The sequence below is a fragment of the Podarcis cretensis genome, assembly GCF_951804945.1.
Source record: "Podarcis cretensis genome assembly, chromosome: 5".
NCBI classification, from domain to species: Eukaryota; Metazoa; Chordata; class Lepidosauria; order Squamata; family Lacertidae; genus Podarcis; species Podarcis cretensis.
Genome location: NC_137174.1, coordinates 72222345 through 72241567, shown reverse-complemented (window position 1 = coordinate 72241567; position 19223 = coordinate 72222345). Strand labels below are relative to the sequence as shown.

General features: G+C 40.2%; 1 protein-coding gene across 13 annotated transcripts in view; it reads left to right on the top strand.

Annotated features, from left to right (window-relative positions):
- The window catches only part of DOCK10 (dedicator of cytokinesis 10), a 219449-nt gene extending 207946 nt beyond the window's left edge, over positions 1–11503 (top strand). For 11 of the 13 annotated variants that reach the window (XM_079975815.1, XM_079975822.1, XM_079975821.1 and 8 more), the window contains 7 exons: positions 2516–2662; positions 4434–4644; positions 6607–6797; positions 7721–7821; positions 8096–8234; positions 9445–9520; positions 10883–11503. In XM_079975815.1, the coding sequence (XP_079831941.1) occupies positions 2516–2662; positions 4434–4644; positions 6607–6797; positions 7721–7821; positions 8096–8234; positions 9445–9520; positions 10883–10950 (933 nt within the window). In that variant the 3' untranslated portion in view covers positions 10951–11503. The remainder of the gene's footprint in view (positions 1–2515; positions 2663–4433; positions 4645–6606; positions 6798–7720; positions 7822–8095; positions 8235–9444; positions 9521–10882) is intronic. The other 2 variants (XM_079975819.1, XM_079975816.1) reach the window with 1 other exon arrangement.
- The last annotated feature ends 7720 nt before the right edge of the window (positions 11504–19223 follow it).

The window sequence follows — 19223 nt, the reverse complement described above, 5'->3', positions numbered from 1 at the left end:
TTTTGGCACAAGGAAAGCCCTCAAAATTGTCCCCTCTCTCAAGGAGGCAGATGCTTCTATTAAACTTACTTTTAGTGGAGCCCAGGTGATGTAACTCAGGGCAGAAAAGAAGAGACTGTAATATAAGCCTCAAGGCTATCCCTTGCTGTATCCCAGCTGATTAAGAGCCATTTTGGCAAGTAAGAGGAGGCGGCAATAAATAAATGGTTATGAGGCAGAAAGGACTACAAGAGGTTTTTCTGTAATCATCGATGGGCTGCTGTTACAACCTTCTTCCGGACCCTGTTGCAGTTGCCAGACTTGAAATAAAACATTCTTATGTGGCTGGAAACAAGCTGTTCAGGGGGAATCACAAGGGCAAAACCCAGTGCAAAAAGCTGGGAATGGACAGGGAATGACTTTGGCCCTTGCTTTTCTGGTTTCAGATGTAAAAGCCAAAGAACCAGCCAGCTGTCATTTTTAATTTTTGCTCAATCTGCAGCTTTGATTTCTGAAAGGGAGGGCAATGTGAAAAAGACAAAAAAAAATGGAAGAGTGGACTTTAAAGTTGTGTTCATGTATGGAAAATCTATTATAGCATGTGATATCCCCCGACACCTTTCTACGCGTTAAATATTTCAGTGCACCTATTTATCAAGTGGCAAGGAGATCTTCATCTGCTCGGCTGTTGTAGTAGTTCTGTTCACCTAAAGCAAGGATGGGAATCTGCTGCCCCCCAAATGTTGTTGGACTTCCAGCTCCCACCAACCAGTGGTCAGAGATTGTGGAAGCTGAAATTCAACAACATCTGGAGGAACACAGGTTCGCCATTCCTGATTTTAAAGGTGTTTATTTCAAAATTATTTTCTTTGAGTTACTTTCTTTGAGTTAGCGTCAACACCTTGTCATCATGGTGATTGTGAATTTGCAGGTTCTCCTTCCCTGGCAATATTATATATTAGAGGCTGCTCTTTATGCTTAGCAAGCCAGCAGTTTATACTGAAATGTTGGTGTCCAAACATACTCAATTTCACAGTCCAGTTCAAAAACATCAAGAGAGCTAAACCTAAGAAACTGAAAAAAGTAAATCTTCCCAGAAAACTGCAGAAATTTCGCAGGTTTAAAACATGTTGTTTAGTAATACCTTATGAGAAAGCTTCATGGTCAACAATGACTTTTAAAAAGAAGCAGAACTGCTATCATATGACTTATTTAGTACTCATGTATGTACAGACAACATTAGTATTTCTATGTAACCAGCTCTTTCTTGGCAAGAATGCATTTGATGAAAAACCCACAGAAGACTCCAGTTCTACGGTTCACAAACACAGATCTGAAATACAAAATTCCTAAATGAGGATTTCTGGGGCTCACAGAAAAACTATGTATTAGACTTGACTATTCATAAGCCAGCCTGAACAATAGACAAAAATAATGCTTCACTCAAGTTCTGCAAAATAGGTGCAATTATGTGTACCTAAGGGTGTTTTGAAAACCGTGAAGTTTTCACAGAGCTGCTGACTTCTTAATTGCCACCTCCAAATGTTTGGCTGCCAGAAGAGTCAGAGTGAATGAGTCACCCCAACACAAAAAAGAATGGTGAAAGGAAACACATTTTCTTCCTACATCAGGATCCTTCCTGATGAGCTTGAGGATTCTGTAAACATGTGGAAGAGGCACAAAGGAAGGATTCAATAGTTGCACAGCACTTCATAGGAATATATCTGGCTTTGTTACTGGTTTTACTGGAAAACTTCACATTTTGAGAAACATGGCAGTCCTCTGTCAAGTTCTTGCCTTTCATTTCTATAGCACATAGTCAGGCTTAGGGCTTATCCACACTTACTACAACTCCCATCATCCCTGACCACTGGTCCTGCTAGCTAGGGATGATGGGAGTTGTAGTCCAACAACAGCTGGAGACCCAAGTTTGAGAAACTTCAGTAGACTAACAACACAAGCCTGTGTATGTTTACTCACAACCAAATCCTACTGTGTCCAGTCAGCTTTTCCACCTACTAAATTCTGTTTAGAGTTGGCTGTTAACCCCTAACATGCTTCTAAAGCATTTTGTCCTACTTCAATTGCAGACTTTCCCCCCATTGTGTTTATTTTTGGCTGAATAGTGGGTTGAACATATATTAATGGCGCTGTGAGATTATTTCACATCTCCTGTGACAATTACTGGATTGCACCACACGGTGGTGCAGTCTCCACAAAATGCGGGTGCCCCTATTATACTGTACTGACTAGTAGTTTGCTCTCCAAAGAGATTTTCTTTCACATTTCACATCAGGGTTTTGTCCCACTGGTAAAAAAGCTTAGATTCATCCTGTGCTAATATACAGAGTTTGGTTTTCTTGCCTCCCATTCCTTCATCAAGCACACGCTTCAGCATTCAGATAAGCTGGTGTGTGTGGTTTGCTTTTTGTCCCTTATCAATTAGATATGTTACACCTTCCATCCACAGTGGATTGCTTGGAAGTGTTGCCTTGCTTACTTTCCTCTTAGCTATTATGGTTTGTATTTTATATAGGGCTTTTTTGAAGAAGAGGAGGGCAAGGAATACATCTACAAAGAGCCCAAATTAACAGGCCTGTCTGAGATCTCACAGAGATTGCTGAAGCTTTATGCAGATAAGTTCGGTGCGGACAATGTGAAAATAATCCAAGACTCAAACAAGGTACGGAAAAAAATTAGCACCCCTGAGACTCTGAGCACAAGGTGGCTGGAAGTTCTGCTGACAGGCCCCACTGAAATAAATGGAATATGTGCAGAAATACATTCTTATCTGACTCCCAGCATTTCACTGGGATTTGCAAAGGAAAAAGTCCTGATGGGTTGTCCTTGCAGATTCTGGATATGAAAGGATGTTGATTTCTAGCACATCTTAATAATCACAGTCCTGTTCCCTTGTTAGCATGTAGTAGTTCATAATACTTAAATGAGCAGGTCAGGGGCTAATTCCGCTAACCAGCAAATAAAGGAAAGTTTATTGTTCATTGCCAAATGTATTGAAATGTGGTTGCATCCAGTGAGTAGACCAGCTGGAATTAATCGACCTAACTTACTCCTATCCATTCATTTCAGTGGGTAGGATTTAATTGGAGGCAACCCACTATATGAAAACACTTGGTAAAATCTTTCTGTACAATGAAGGACTAGAAGGGTGAGGACCTTGTGCCCCTTCCATTTTTGGTACTCGCTAGGCCAGACTTCCTGGTGCCTTCTGGACTACAACTCCCATCAGCCCCAGCCAGCTTGGCCAATGATGGGAGTTGTAGTCCAACAACATTAGGAGGCCATCAGATTGGGGAGAGCTACACTAGGCTATTGCTGAGAATGAGAGATCCACAAGCACCTCCTATAGAGCCAGTGTGGTGTAGTGGTTAAGAGCGGTAGAATCTGGTGAAACAGGTTCGCATATCCGCTCCTCTACATGCAGCTGCTGGGTGACCTTGGGCCAGTCACACTTCTCTGAAGTCTCTCAGCCCCGCTCACCTCACAGAGTGTTTGTTGTGGGGGAGGAAGGGAAAGGAGAATGTTAGCCGCTTTGAGACTCCTTCGAGTAGTGATAAAGTGGGATATCAAATCCAAACTCTTGTCTTCTATATTTCCAAAGAGCTCTTCCTCTCACATGGCTGCAGTTTACTTGGTCTCAGAGACACAAGTAGCTTGCCAGAGGTGGTATGGAAGGCTGGGTGAAGATACAGATTTGGGGATGAATTGTATTTGGAGTTTCCTCTGATTTGCTTGCTTACTCTTTTCCATTCCGAAGACTTGAAATGACGTGCTAGAAATTAGATATTTAAAAAATAATCTCAGACATACAACCTCAGACTTTGTTGTTGCTGCTGTTATCATTTATTACCTGCCGTTCACCATAAGCTTACAACATTACGTTGTTGAAACTTTACAACCATAAGTTTACAATATAAAGATACAATATTGAAAGCAGTTAAAACAATGTACAATTCTACAAATAACTCGTAGGGTAGCTTAACCTCACACACCAAATTGCAATGCAAGCAGGAGGAGTTTGCATGTCTAGCTTCCAAGTGAAGGGTTGAATCATGGTGGAACTGCCACCAAGAAAGCCTTCCTTAGGGAGTGTTGCCTTTCACTTTCTGTCATGAGAACACTCCCCGCTACACACACACACACACTTTAGTCAGTAGAAATGCCCAAGTACAAAATTCATGTGCACCCTGTTGGCTGCAAAGAGCACAGGGCTATATAAACCACTGCCATTCTTTTCAGAATGCATGGGAAAGGACTCTGGTCTTCCTTGCCATGCCATTAAGAGAAAGAGGATGGGGTTGTTTGCGCCTCCCCCCACTGCCTCCCATTCCCACTACCAAGCCATTCGTTGCTATATCTATCTTTAATTAATGTTTGGTCATACTCCCCATTCTGATCTCAGCTGTTTCATTTCATTCGCCGTGCCTGTCCAGGTTAACCCCAAAGACTTAGATCCGAAATACGCTTACATCCAAGTGACATACGTCACACCCTTCTTTGAAGAGAAAGAAGCCGAGGAGCGGAAGACCGACTTTGAAATGCATCACAACATCAATCGATTTGTGTTTGAAACACCCTTCACGTTGTCAGGGAAGAAACACGGAGGCGTGGAAGAGCAATGCAAGAGAAGGACCATTCTGACAAGTATGATGGTTGTTGCATTATTTAGTGCACAAGGGAGGCTTGTTGTGGAGCTACCAAAGGTTGCGCTCATGAATGTATAGTTTCAGGAGGGAATCTTTGTTTTTAGGACATTTGGCACATAACCTCCCCCCACCCCCGGGACCAAAGTTCTTTATTGCTTTTGTTAAAATTGTGTGAGTTATTGGTTCAGCAAAGCTTATTTGTTCCTACAATCTGGATCTCATTTTCCTATATCAAATATAGTACTGTACCTTAGAACTTCAATACACAAAGCCTATAAAACTCATATTAAATAATCCATGTATTTTTTTTTTTTTAAAAAAAGTAAACAACCATTACGGGGGGGGGGGGAGCAGAGAGGCAATATCTTGGACATGCCTACTGAAACAAAAGTGAACGCTATTCCACATTCTCAGCACTGCAAACAAAGAAAGAAACAACCCATAGTGTCAGTTACAGATAGGTAGCCGTGTTGGTCTGCCATAGTCAAAACAAAATAAAAAAAAATTCCTTCCAGTAGCACCTTAAAGACCAACTTCTTCAGAAGAAGAAGTGTGCACGCACACGAAAGCTCATACCAAGAACTAACTTAGTTGGTCTTTAAGGTGCTACTGGAAGGAATTTTTTTTATTTTGTTTTAACCCATAGTGTGTTAGCAAGCAGATACAGAGAAGTTTCTGCAAAATTGAGCAAAGGTGGAAAGATGCTATTTTGCCATCCAAGTTGGGTAGGATGCAGGCCTATGTTGGACACCTTTTAGTCCTGTTGAACTCCCACTGAGCTAGCTGTGATCAATTTTGTCCCACTGATTTCCTGTATGTGTCTACTCAAAATTCCCATCACGTTCCATGGGACTTACTCCCAGTTAAGTGGGCATAAGATAGCAGCCTAAAGTGATTAACACAAAGGTAAAGGGACCCCTGACCGTTAGATCTACTTGCAGATGACTCTGGGGTTGCAGCACTCATCTCACTTTACTGGCCGAGGGAGCCGGCGTACAGCTTCTGGGTCATGTGGCCAGCATGACTAAGCCACTTCTGGCAAACCAGAGCAGCGCACGGAAACACTGTTTACCTTCTCGCTGGAGTGGTACCTATGTATCTACTTGCATTTTGACGTGCTTTCAAACTGCTAGGTTGACAGGAGCAGGGACCAAGCAATGGAAGCTCACCGCCGACCTTCTGACCGGCAATCTCTAGGCTCTGTGGTTTAGACCACAGCGCCACCCACTGATTAACATAGCCTGGATCAAAAACTACTCCTTTTTGGTAAGGTTGCTGTTTCTACTGAAGCTTCTTTAGAGTTAATCCTGCTGGACAGATTTCCTCTAAGCATCCCCATCAGTAGAAGCCCTGTGCAAGGACTTCCATTTGTGCAACAGAGCCTCCTCCCCCCACGCCCCCCTGAGCTTAGCTTGGGTGAGTCTGGAGAACCCACTGAAAAGGAAGGAGGGGCAGTTCAATCTGGCAAGCTACACAGTTTATGCAGATGTAGCGACTGACATTGAATTCCATTCCACCATGTTTGGGGAAGTTTTTAATGCTTAATGTTTTTGTTTGTTTGTTTTCCTTTCCCTCTCTATTTCTGTTGGTAGCTGTTCAGAGTGGCTGGGACAACCCAGTCAGATGGGAGGGGTATAATAAATTTATTAATCTTATCATTTGCCCATCTCCTAATTTACTGGAGAATAAATTAAAAATAAAGAGCTATATTTTATAATAGGAATGATGTTGTTCTTTTACTCTGAGAATAAACTCTGGTGTGTAGTGATGCAGTTTGTGTATTGTGTTCATCAGCATTCAGAATTTTTTAAAAAAATATTGAAAGTCCAGTAAATGGATTTATTACATAAGCACTGCATGAATGATGGCTGCATTTTAATTGTGAATATGTGAGATTAATGCCTTGACTGCAAGAGAAGAGGAATTTTCCTTAAACGTGCCCTCTTGTGTTTGCATGCAGCCAGCCATTTATTCCCTTATGTGAAGAAAAGAATACAGGTCATAAGCCAAACAAGCACAGAGCTGAACCCCATTGAAGTAGCCATTGATGAGATGTCTAAGAAGATTTTGGAACTCAATCAGCTTTGCACAATGGAGGAAGTAGATATGATTAGGCTACAATTAAAACTACAAGGAAGTGTCAGCGTTAAGGTAAATATGGCTTGGTCCTTCACTGAGGCTTAAAGATTTCAACATTTCAGATTATGCATCATCAAAAGGATCAAAATCTCCACTTTTTTGTCATTATTCTGTTATGGCCTTTATTACTCATAATCAAAAGCTACCACAATCTAAACCTGAGCTATGTGCTGACAACCCAAAAATCTCTCACCTCTTGAAGACTGCAGTGTGCATGAAAATATTATAAGGATAAAACCACAATGTCCCCTATAGATTACAAGCAAGTAGATAAATTGTTACCTATTTTTTTTTAAGAATTGTAATAAAATGTTTTGTACTATAGCAGCTGGAAATGGACAAACACAGGGCATCCCTTTTTATTTAAAAAGTTATATTAAAATTTCCCCATAATACAGTAAAATTAGAAATAAACAAAGAAGAGAAAGAAAACAATAGAAATAAAGAAAGGAAAAAGAGAAAGAGAGAAGCTTGAGACCGATAGGAAGTTATTCAAGTTCCTACCAGGATTCTTATCCTAGACCTTGCATTGCATTGCTGTTTAAGCAAACTGTTTTCAAGCCTGAGGCTGACAATTTCTGCTACCTCAAGTGGAATTTGGATTCATACTAGGTAACAGAACAGGATCTAGGAAAACTTTTAAGCTCCTGACTGTTCCTTTGCCATCCCTCCCCAAACCTGATGTCATGTATGAAGTCAGATGTAAAGTGGACAGGCATGGCTTCCCCAAAACAGCCTGGCAGGGCACATGGGGAGAAAGCCTGAGAGCCAAGTCCATTCGTCCGTCCCCAGCTTAAAGGTGTGGACAATTAAGCAGAACAGAAATCCTGTTGAATAAATGAAAAGAAATGGCAAATCCTCACAAGATAAGATAGCATAGGACTTTCTCCAGCTTTGCCCTTCCTTGTTAAAAAGCAACATGTTTTATCTTTCAGGTAAATGCAGGACCAATGGCTTATGCGCGAGCTTTCCTTGAAGAAACAAATGCAAAGAAGTACCCAGACAACCAAGTTAAACTTTTGAAGGAAATCTTCAGGTAAGCTTTTCCACTCCAGAGACAGCAAGGCAATCACTCCTTTAAGAAATGTTCAGCAAATGAAACTAAAGCTATTTGACTTAACGTTAAACAAATCCTGACAAAGCACCAGGCGGCAAACACAGATCCGCATTCTTCTGTCCATACGCAGAGAGAGAAATCCCTTGAAGTTCAGTTGCATCTGTCTCCATCACTGTTTAAATCTGTAATGAGAGAAGAAGACTGTTTTGCATTGCCTAGATATTAAAAATGTGGCGTTTCCTGTGCTATGCAGGCAGTTTGCAGACGCATGCGGACAAGCTCTGGAAGTTAATGAGCGGCTGATTAAGGAGGACCAGCTGGAATACCAGGAAGAAATGAAATCTCATTACAAGGATATGCTCAGTGAGCTCTCTGAAGTTATGAATGAACAGGTTGGCGATTCTGTTTTATTTCCTTGTGGCTGATGGCTTGGACCTATTTTATTTCTCTTATTCCTACGGCATTAAAGATGTTACGGGAGGCAGCCTGAGCCTGGTTTGGAGAAGAACCTGGGGAGTGGGGGTTGGAAGTCCAGCTGGAAAGGAAGGGGCAGGTCTTCCAACTCCCAAACTTCCTTCACTTGGAGAGCAATTCCTGGCTGAAGACACCCCCATCTCCACTCCTCATCCTCATCCTACAAAGCCTAGCCCTACCAGTGGTGATGCTCTGCCTCTACGGTCAGAAGTAATACTTCTGAATGCCTCTTGCTGGAAACCACAGGAGGAGAGAGGGCTCTGGTGTTTGGGCTTTCCTTGAGAGCTTCCCCACAGTCATCTGGTTGGCCACTGTGAGAACAGGACACTGGACTAGATGGGCCATGGGCCTGGTCCAGCAGGCTCTTCTTGTGATCTAAACCTCCAGGCCCCAGACATACACCCCCTGCCTTTTCCTCACATCTCACTAGGATTCAAGTAAGATCAACACTGGTCAGGAAAAGAAATGCAGCCCACCATGTTGTCCATTAGACTTTTCCTTATGCCCTAGCAACAGATCTCTGTCTCTGTCCCACCTGTCAGTACGGCCTGCAGGAAGAACCCTAGCCTGCTGGCACATCTCAGGTCTCACAGGAGGCTCCAGGTTCAAATCTGCACTGGAAAAGGAGGGGAGCCCACCCCCATTCAGGTACAGCATCCTCAGTGATAACACCCATCACCTTCCTGCTGTTCTGCCCATTATGCCGGCCCCACTGGGTTGCATCTGAGGAGGCCTGAGCCAACTGACTGCCTCATACACCTTGGCAGTGGCACCCCTTCCACTTGCACACCCCAAGAGTCCTGCCCTCCCAGAGCACCTGAGTGAGCAGACAGCCACGGGAGATGTTTGGGTATAGGGTTACCCCTTTAAGCTTGCTTGGTAGATCTCAGCTTTCACCACCTCAGGACATATATTAACCATGCAAACCGAAAAGGTCAACTCTCCTGTTGTAATTTTACCGCATCCAAGTATAACGTGTGTGTCTCAACCACAAATAGCCCTTAACTGCATTTTCTCGCCTGGGCTTTGGGGGTTGCTCATTGCGTTGATCATTGTCACATTGTTTGTGCCTTCCATGGCAGTGGCATCTTCATCAACCTCTCTCTCTCTCTCTCTTTTTTCTGACAGCTCTGTCATGGTCACTGCTTATACAACTTCTCTGCCTCACTGTCTAACATTTCCCTCAATACTATAGCCAAAAGTGGTATGTTTGGTTTTCTTTATGTCTACATGCTCCTTTACTGTCATACATCCTCACTTGGCTAGTCTTCTGTGTAGCCCAACTTTTACTGTCTACTTAGGACATCATCTCTGTTTCGATTCTTGTAGCATAGGAATGGGCAAGGCTTTTTTCAGCCAGAGCTCAGCTCCGAAACCTCTCAGATGGATGCCATTGACATAAGAGAATAAGGGGAAAGTTTGTGGTGAGCTCCAGCACCTCTTTTTCTAGAAAAATAGCACTGGGAATGGGCATGAGTCACCATTTCCTTTAAAGAGCTTAGGACATAATATGGGATCAGAGAGAAATGTAAGGATAGGATACAGTGTACTCTGGTTTAGGCCTTTGCGGACTTATAACTGAGGCCCATTTCCTATGTTTATTTTTTAATACACACACTTCTCACTTGCATTAATATTTCTTTTGAACATTTGTGCCCCACAAACACAATTATTTTTACCTAACTTGGTAAATGTGACCTGTAATCACAGCAAACCAGATTCATATACATGTTTTGAGATATAGAAGTGCCATAGCAATCATGTTTTTTATTGTTGTTGTTATTGTTATTGTTGTTATTATACTGTTACATCACAAAAAGAAAAATGCCCAAGTTATTTACAGCAATGATACATTAAACCTGCAACAAAAAACATATAAAAATATTTAAAAACCCAGACATCAATGAACCAATGTGGAAAGTGATCTTCTTAATTGCCCACATAGGCCTGGCAGAATAGAGAAGTTTCCAGTAGGCATTTAAAGGGTAGTACAAAAGGCACCTGCTGAATCTCTATTGGCAGAGTATTCCACAATGCTGGACCGGTTTCTTCTTGTTGTCAAATGAGCATCACCAATTTGGGAAATGACCAACAAGGCTCCTGCAGATTATCTCAGTGATGGAGCTGGGAATATAAGGAAGTATTCAGACATCGCCTGAAGATACCCTGGACCTAAGTTGTTCAGGGCTTTGTAAATTAATATAAGAACCTTGAACCTCTCTCTGTAGCAGAAGCAGCATGGTGATGTTACAAAGACAGAACCAAAGTTGGAATCAGGGCAGGGTTTTTTTGGCAGGGGGGTGGTGTTAGTGTGTTTTGCTTTCCGCTTTCTATTCAGGGAGCATTCCACCTTACAGGATTCCAGAAGGGGGCTGGGGGAGGAATGAGCAAGGTGGCAAAAGGCCCCATGCTTGCCTTCCTTTTCATATGGCAGTAACTGCCATCCAGTACGATCCTTGGAAAGTTATATTTTGGAACAACTGTGTTTAATATAGTGCAATTGTATTGATTTCTGCCAGTTTTTCTGCATCTCATAAGTCTTTTTAAAAAACTTGTTCTTTAAAAGATCACGTACAAGGAGGATTCGGCAAAGCAGCAAGGAGCGGAACCAACTTATTCCCATGCAATCAGTAGAACAATCACAGGCCCACCTGGGCCGCTGATTGCCTCCAGTGCTGACATTTGATGACTGAAATTGACTTTCGACGGATTGCTAGAAAACTGGGATTATTCTGAATAAGCAAAATCATGATGGATCCCATGAAAATTAAACGTGGTGCATTGTTTTAATTTATTGAACATTTTCAGTGTTTTGTTTTTTTTAATTGTAAGTTTGATATTTTTAATGTTCTTGCCTTTCCTGATATTTGCACATTTCCTATGGTTTTCTTTATTATGGTTCAGCCTTTATTAAACAGACTGAACGTGATATTTCCATTGAAAGTTCGGTTTCTCAACAAGCCTTACGCTTGCTGTAAATGATAATATAATCTAATACAAGTCCTAGTATACATATATTTTAAAAGTCAAAAGTGGATGTTTTATAACCTTTAAGAATATTGCGATTGTAAATAGAAGATGTGTAAAATATGTCATTTTTACAAAGTTTTTAGTTAATAATTACTAAAATGTGGATAACGTTTCAGATACAATTATATTAAAATATTTGTCTACGTGTAGAAAATTACTGATAATTATTTCTTTGTGATATGGGAATTCATCGGCATGTTGCAATGTCCATTGTGAATTCACCATACAAGTTGGGTCCTGCAACAGGAGTGTTTCATTGTGCAGTGCTTTGGTTCAGGGTTCCATGCACTCAATTTCATTCACCTTTCCCTGCCTACTGTATTCTCCTTTCTCCCCTGCATAAAAAGTTCTTCATTGAGGGGCAATCCTATGGTAAGATCCATTGGGATGAGCTGTTTAAGGTGCAGCAGATCTCCAGCTCATCCAGCAGATTACAGGCTCAGCTGGGCTCAGGAGGCATTGATCACCTCCCACTCTGGCATTATAAACTTAAGGTACATTCACACACAATTCTGCCTGTCACAGGAGTGGGGAACCAAACACTCTCCAGATGTTACTGGATTTCCTTGCTGGCTGGGGTTGATCTATCTCTGATCTATCACATTTTTATCTGGCCCCTCCTCCAAGAAGCCCAGGGTGGTTTGCTTGAGGGTTAAATGTGATTTTACACTCCTTGAGAGTGTTAGAGTCCAACAACATCTCTGTTGTAGATCTTCCTGCCCAGCCTTCTGCTCAGTGCAGGAATTTCAGAGCTGGAACATCCTTGTGAGGAAGTTGCCCAAACTGTGCTTGAAGACTTTGCCTGTCTTTAAAGGTGAGGAGCTGGGAATGTTGACATGCAAATGAAGTTCCCTTGTGGGATAGTCCTTTGAATGTTGCTGACACCTTCCTAGCCCTTGCTGAGATGAAGTTGATTTAGAAAGGTGATTATCTTTCAAAGTTGGATGAATTTGATGTGATTTAAAAGGGCTTGTGGTACCCTTCCTGGTTGTGTTGGGTATTTGTGTGCAACTGGGGTATGAGCTGTGTGTGTGTGTGTGTGTGTGTGTGTGTTGATGGATTGGTAGGTGCATTTGTGAAGGTAAAGAATGGGATGTGTAGCTTAGTATGTGAAAAAGTTGGGTGATATGTGTACACAGAGGGAAGAATAAGTGAAGGTGTGTATGACTGTAGAGAGCAGTACGTAATGGAGATCAAACAAGATGTGTTGAGTGAGTGAAAGACATGGGGTGCGGGACTGAAGAAATGGAGTGAACGGTGATCCTCCATCCTGCTCAAACCAGAGAAGCAGTCCCATCACTTTGTGAGTTGCCACTGGTTACTTTTCTCTTTTTTTTTTAATTCTTTTTATTAATTTTCACATTAGATCACCAAAAAGAAAAACAAATCAACGGTTACAACAGTTGTAAAAAACCCCAACACACACAAAAAAGAAAACTAAATAAATATCAAAACATAACGTATAAACAATGTCGATTTCCATTACGCTTCTTTGTCTTCTCATTTATATCTTTATATCTTTAAGTATTTTAATCATTCTTCTACACATCTATTGACTTCCATCCCTCCCGGTTTCAGGCTTCTTAATATGAATAGTTTATTTCTCCTGCAGTTGATAATTATAATGATTTGCACATCGTAAGATCTATATCAGTCCTGCTATAGTTTTTAGGTTCTTGTAATTCCCTTCAATATAAATCATAAATTTATTCCAGTCATTAATAAACTTTGTATTCTTTTGGTTTCTAATTTTTTGTGTCATTTTTGCAAGTTCTACAAATTCGAATAACTTTGTTTGCCAATCACTAATTGGTGGGATACTTTGGCTTTTCCAATTTTGGGCAATTAATAATCTAGCGGCAGCTGTAGCATACTGGAATAATGTCTTATCTTCTTTTTTAATTTCGTCCCCAATTATTCCCAGAAGAAAAGCCTCTGGTCTTTTGGGAAATGTATATTTAAATATTTTTTTTAACTCATTGTAAATATATTCCCAGTATTTCTTCATTTTGTCGCATGTCCACCACATGTGGAAAAAATTACCTTCTTTAGTTTTACACTTCCAGCAAAACTTATTCCCTGTCTTGTACATTTTCCCTAGCTTTCCTAGGGAAATTTTCCCTCAGTGTTACACATGCCGTGAATTTCATTCCGCTAGTCCATAAATTCAGCCACTTATCATACTCTATATTATATCCCAGATCCATTGCCCATCTTGTCATGACCTCCTTTATTTCCTCATCTTTGGTGTCCCATTCTAATAGTATATCATACATTTTAGATAATAATTTGGATTTACCCTCTATTATTTCTATCTGAAATTTGGATTTCTTCTCATTCATCCCTACTTTTTTATGTTCCGTCCATATTGCGTTTATTTGGTGGAATTGTAACCAGCTTGTTAATTTCTCTTTCAGCTCCTCATATGTTCTCATCCTCCATCCACTTTCTGATCTTATTAGTAGGTCCTCATAAGTAAACCTTTTTCCTTCCATATTGGTTTTTTTGATCACTGAAATATCGATTGGTGATAGCCACCAGGGTGTTTTCCATTCAAGGAGTTTTTTATTCTTCTCCCACACTTCATATAAAGGTAAAAGGTAAAGGTACCCCTGCCCGTACGGGCCAGTCTTGACAGACTCTGGGGTTGTGCGCCCATCTCACTTAAGAGGCCAGGGGCCAGCGCTGTCCGGAGACACTTCCGGGTCACGTGGCCAGCGTGACATCGCTGCCGGAAACGCCGTTTACCTTCCCGCTGGTAAGCGGTCCCTATTTATCTACTTGCACCCGGAGGTGCTTTCGAACTGCTAGGTTGGCAGGCGCTGGGACTGAGCAGCGGGAGCGCACCCCGCCGCAGGGATTCGAACCGCCGACCTTTCGATCGGCAAGTCCTAGGCGCTGAGGCTTTAACCCACAGCGCCACCTGCGTCCTTCATATAAAGGCCCCCTAATAATATGACTAGAAAACCCTTTATGTACTTTTTCTTTGTTTTGCCATAGGTAGGCATGCCAGCCAAACCTATTGTCGAACCCCTCAAGGTCTAATAAGTCAGTATTTTCCAAATTGATCCAATCTTTGATCCAGCAAAGGCAGGCTGCCTCGAAATATAATTTTAGGTTGGGTACCGAGAACCCCCCTCTTTCTTTCCGGTCTGTAAGAAGTTTGAATCTAATTCTTGGCCTTTTTCCTTGCCATATGAATTTCGAAAGAGTTTTTTGCCAATCTGTAAACATTTTAGAGCCTCTGATCACGGGGATGTTTTGAAACAAAAACAGCATTCTTGGAAGTAAGTTCATTTTTATTGCCGCCATCCTTCCCATCCACTAGAGTTTCACTCTGCTCCAGGTGTCCAGGTCTTTCTTAATCTGCTTCCATGTCGTAAGGTAGTTGTCTTGAATCAAGTTTATATTTTTAGTAGTTAACCAAATTCCCAGATACTTTATTTTTTTTGCCACTTTAATTCCATACTGTAATTCTAGCTTTTCATTTTCATCCTTTTGCAAATTCTTCGTTAAAATTTTGGTCTTTAATTTATTCATTTTGAAACCAGATACCTTACCAAATTCTTCTAACATCTCCAAGGCCTTACCAACACTTTCTTGTGGGTTTTCCAGGGATAGCATAAAGTCGTCGGCATACGCTTTTAACTTATACCCCTTTGTTCCTATTTTGATCCCACGGATCTCTGATGTTACTCTTATTTTATTTGTGATTACCTCTAGTGCCATAATAAATAGAAGCGGGGATAGAGGGCAACCCTGTCTTGTTCCTTTTTCAATTTTAAATGAGTTTGTTAAGTTATTATTTATAATCAGTTTTGCAGATTGTTTCGAGTATATTGCTCTTATTCCGTTCATGAACTCGCCCTCTAGCCCCGCTTTTTCCATGCTCTTCAATAGGAACTGCCAAGAAACGTTATCAAATGCCTTTTCAGCATCGATAAAAATCAGCGCCGCGGGTATCTCATTCTTACATTCCAAGTACTCAATAATGTTTATAGCGTGCCTTACGTTATCTCTAAGTTGCCTATTTGGAAGAAATCCTGCCTGATCTTTATGTATTAAATTTACTAGACATTTCTTAAGTCTGCTTGCCAACACCTCTGCGAAGATTTTATAATCATTATTTAATAGTGATATCGGTCTATAGTTCTTAATATTCAGTTTGTCCATATCTGGTTTAGGGATCATCGTTATATAAGCCTCTTTCCAGGACTCTGGAATCTTTCCTCCTTTCAATATCTTATTCATGGTGTCACATAGCACTGGTGTTAATTGGTGTTCTAATACTTTATAGTATTTGGCTGATAATCCGTCCGGTCCTGGGGCTTTTCCTGGTTTCATCTTCTTTATTGCCTCCTGGATCTCTTCTATTTTTATGGGATTATTTAATTGGTATCTTTCTTCATCTGTTATGGTCTTCCCACTATAGTCTTCTAAATATTTTTCTATTTGGGCTATTCCTTTCTCTTCTTTTTTATACAGCTTCTCATAGAATTTGAGGAAATTCTCTTTTATTTCTTTTGGGTCTTCAATCAAGTGCTCTTCTACTTTTATCTTATTTATTACACTTTGTTCTTGCCTTCTTCTCAATTGCCATGCTAATAATTTGCCCGTTTTGTTTGCTGATTCGAAATATTTTTGTTTCATTACTTTTATTTTCCATTCTATTTCTTGACTTGTTAACATTGAATATTGAGATTGTAACATTTTTGTTGTTTGCCTGTTTTGATCATCATTGGGGTTTGTTATTAATTTTTTCTCACACTCTCTTATCTGATTGAGAATTTCCTCCTTCTTTTGTTCTCTTACTTTCCTCCTGTAGCTGTTTTGCTGTATAAAAAACCCTCTTAAAACCGCTTTACTAGCGTCCCAGACTTTGTCCAGACTTGTCCCAGTATTGAGATTCAGGGTAAAGTATTCTTTTAAGGTGGTTTTGGCTTTTTCCACAACCTCCTCGTTTTCTAATAGGTATTCATTTATTCTCCATCTGAAACCGCCCTGTGATTTACCTTTTATTTCCAATATAACCGAGTTATGGTCCGAGAGAGTTCTCGGTTGAATTTCGCAATTTGTAGTTCTTAATGCAAGCTCTCTAGAGACCCAGATTTGATCAATTCTACTCCAACTCTTATGCGGTTCTGAGAAGAAGGTGAATTGCTTCTCTATTGCATGTTTGTGTCTGCAAATGTCTTTTAAATCTAAGTTTTCTTCCAAGTTCTTAAAGGATTTTGGCAGCTTCCCTTGTTTATTTTTCCCCTTTCCTAATTGTTTATCTAATTCCGGTTCCGGCACTCCATTAAAGTCTCCCATTAGGATCGTCTTATTAGATTCCAACTCCAATAGCATTTGTTCCAGTTTCTTAAAGAATTCTGGCTTGTTCGAATTTGGGGCGTATATGTTTATCACATTAAGCTTTTCACCTTGGAAGTTAATTTGTACTCCCAAGATCCTTCCTTCATTATCTCTACAGATCACTTTGGGGTCCCATTTTTCTTTCACATATATCGCCACCCCTCTTTTCTTTTCCGTTGTGCAATTTATAAACCCAACTCCCAACTTTTTATGTACCAGGATATGTTTATGTTTTTTACACACGTGTGTCTCCTGTAAACAGATTACGTCTAATTTCTTTCTTTTCAACACATTTACAATTTTATTCCTTTTGGTTTTTTCATTCAGACCATTCACATTCCACGACAGAAATTTTAAGTTCATTATAATGACTACTTTTCAGTCTACAAATAATTAGTGTTTTAAATTCGAGTGGTTTTGTTTTCTCTGTTCTCCTCCTCTTCTTCTTCTACCTCTTCTGCTACTACCTCTTCTTCTTCTTCTTCGTCTGCTTCCTCTCCTCCACCTCTCTCTTCTTGGTCCTTTCCTCTTTCTTTTTTCCTTCTTCTCTCCTCTGTATCCTCGTTTCTTCCTTCATATCTCTCTTCTATTCTTCCTAGCTCTTTCTCATATCTATGCAGAAATTTCTTCACTTCTTGCATCTCGGCGATCCTGAATCTTTTGTCTTTGTAAAAAAAGGAGATTCCTTCAGGGAACTCCCATCTATATTGTATATTGTTCTTTTTTAGGACATTTGCCAATTGTTTATAACCTTCCCTTTTGCGCAGGAGTCTGGTTGGTATCTCTTTAAAGATGATGATTGGTCTGCCGTCAATGACTAATTTTTTTTGATAGCTTCTTTTTAATATCAAATTTTTCATCTCTATCGAGTTAAAGATAACCAAGCAGTCTCCTGCAATTTTCCTTAATTTCACTTGTTTTGTCTTTATTTTAATTCTGAAAGCGTTTTCCATCGTATATGCAACCTCTTCTTCTTTCAATTCTAACCATTTCGCTAGCTCTTTGATCATTTTTTCCTTAATATTTTCATTTATCTCTTCACCTACTCCCCTAAATTTCAAATTTAATTGTTTTTGTTTCATATCGATCATCGCCAGATTGTCTAAGATTTGGTCCTGGTTTTTATTTAGTTCTCCTATCTCATCCCTTATCCTGTCTGTCTCCTTTCTTTGTTCTTTCATTTCTTTCTGTATTTTTTTATTTGTTTCCTCCATAGCCTTTGACCGACTTGCCAAGTCTTTGATTTTGCTTGACAGTTCTCCAACTGCACCCTCTATTCTCTTATCTATTAACTCATGCATCTCTCCTAGTTTTTTTTCCATATGTATTTCACTCTGTTTGAACTCCTCTTTTATTTTTAACCATAAGATGTCTAAGTCCTTTATCTCTTCTTGTCGGGATGTTTTCCTTTCCAATGGTGTTCCTCCTGCCTTTTTTCCTTCTTTCCCTGCCATTTTCTCTTTCACTGGTTTTAAATTAAATCTCCTACAATACTTATTCTCTCCCCTAAAGGGCGCACACTCTAAGCTCTATCTAATTAATTATCGAGCAATGAGTTCAAAAACACTCTCTTAGACACTCTCCCCTAGGGGGCGCACACTCTGAATTCTGTCTAATTAATTATCGAGCAGCGGATTCACGAACACTCCTTTAATCATTCAGAAGGAATGTATGAAAGTCAACTCTATACTTATAATAGATCAGGCTCGTCTTCAGACACTTTAAATTCCAATAAATTCATTTATATTGATAAATTAACTTAGATAGTTTCAATGTCCTATCGAACTTGCTATAAGGCTTTTATAATAAGAGAAATAAAAAAAAGAATAAACAATATCAAAACCAAACAAGATCAACAAAGCAACCAACCGATGATAAGAACAGCAGCAGAAATTTAGCTTTTATCTAATTTTGTCTTATGTGGGGCCTCTTTTTCCTTCTTTCTATTTAAACTTCAGCCAGTTTAGCCAGGTTAGTCCAGTTCTAAATTTTTACTAGGATACCTTAATTATTATTTAAGAGTTAAGCCCCCAAAAAAGGTCTCTCCAGCTAAGAGAGGAGTGAAGATATCAAAGTAGTTCTCAAAGAGAAAATTTATCACTAAATAGGTAGATAAGAGGTGAGCCCAGTCTCTGCTGCACAATTCAATGATGTCCACACATTTCGGGTTCCACAGGTGGAAAAGAGGGAGGGCTAGATTTTTACTTAGCTTCTACCTCCTCAGGTCTGTGTTCTTCAGCCACTTGCTGGCTTAATCCAATATCAGGTTATACAAATCGGGGAAAAAATAAGAAAAACAACAACCCCCCCAAAAAAAAACCCAAAAAAACAAAAAGCAGCCCAATGCCCTGAAGTCCTGAGAAAATCGCCAAAGGTCCCGCAAACCAAGGGTCCAAAAAAAGGAGAGAAGAGAGGAACCAAATATCAAATGTATAACTATATCCTCCAATACTCTGGGTATATTCCTCTCTCAAATATATTTCAGCTCCACCGAAATCCACATATCAGAGCCTCTGAGGGAC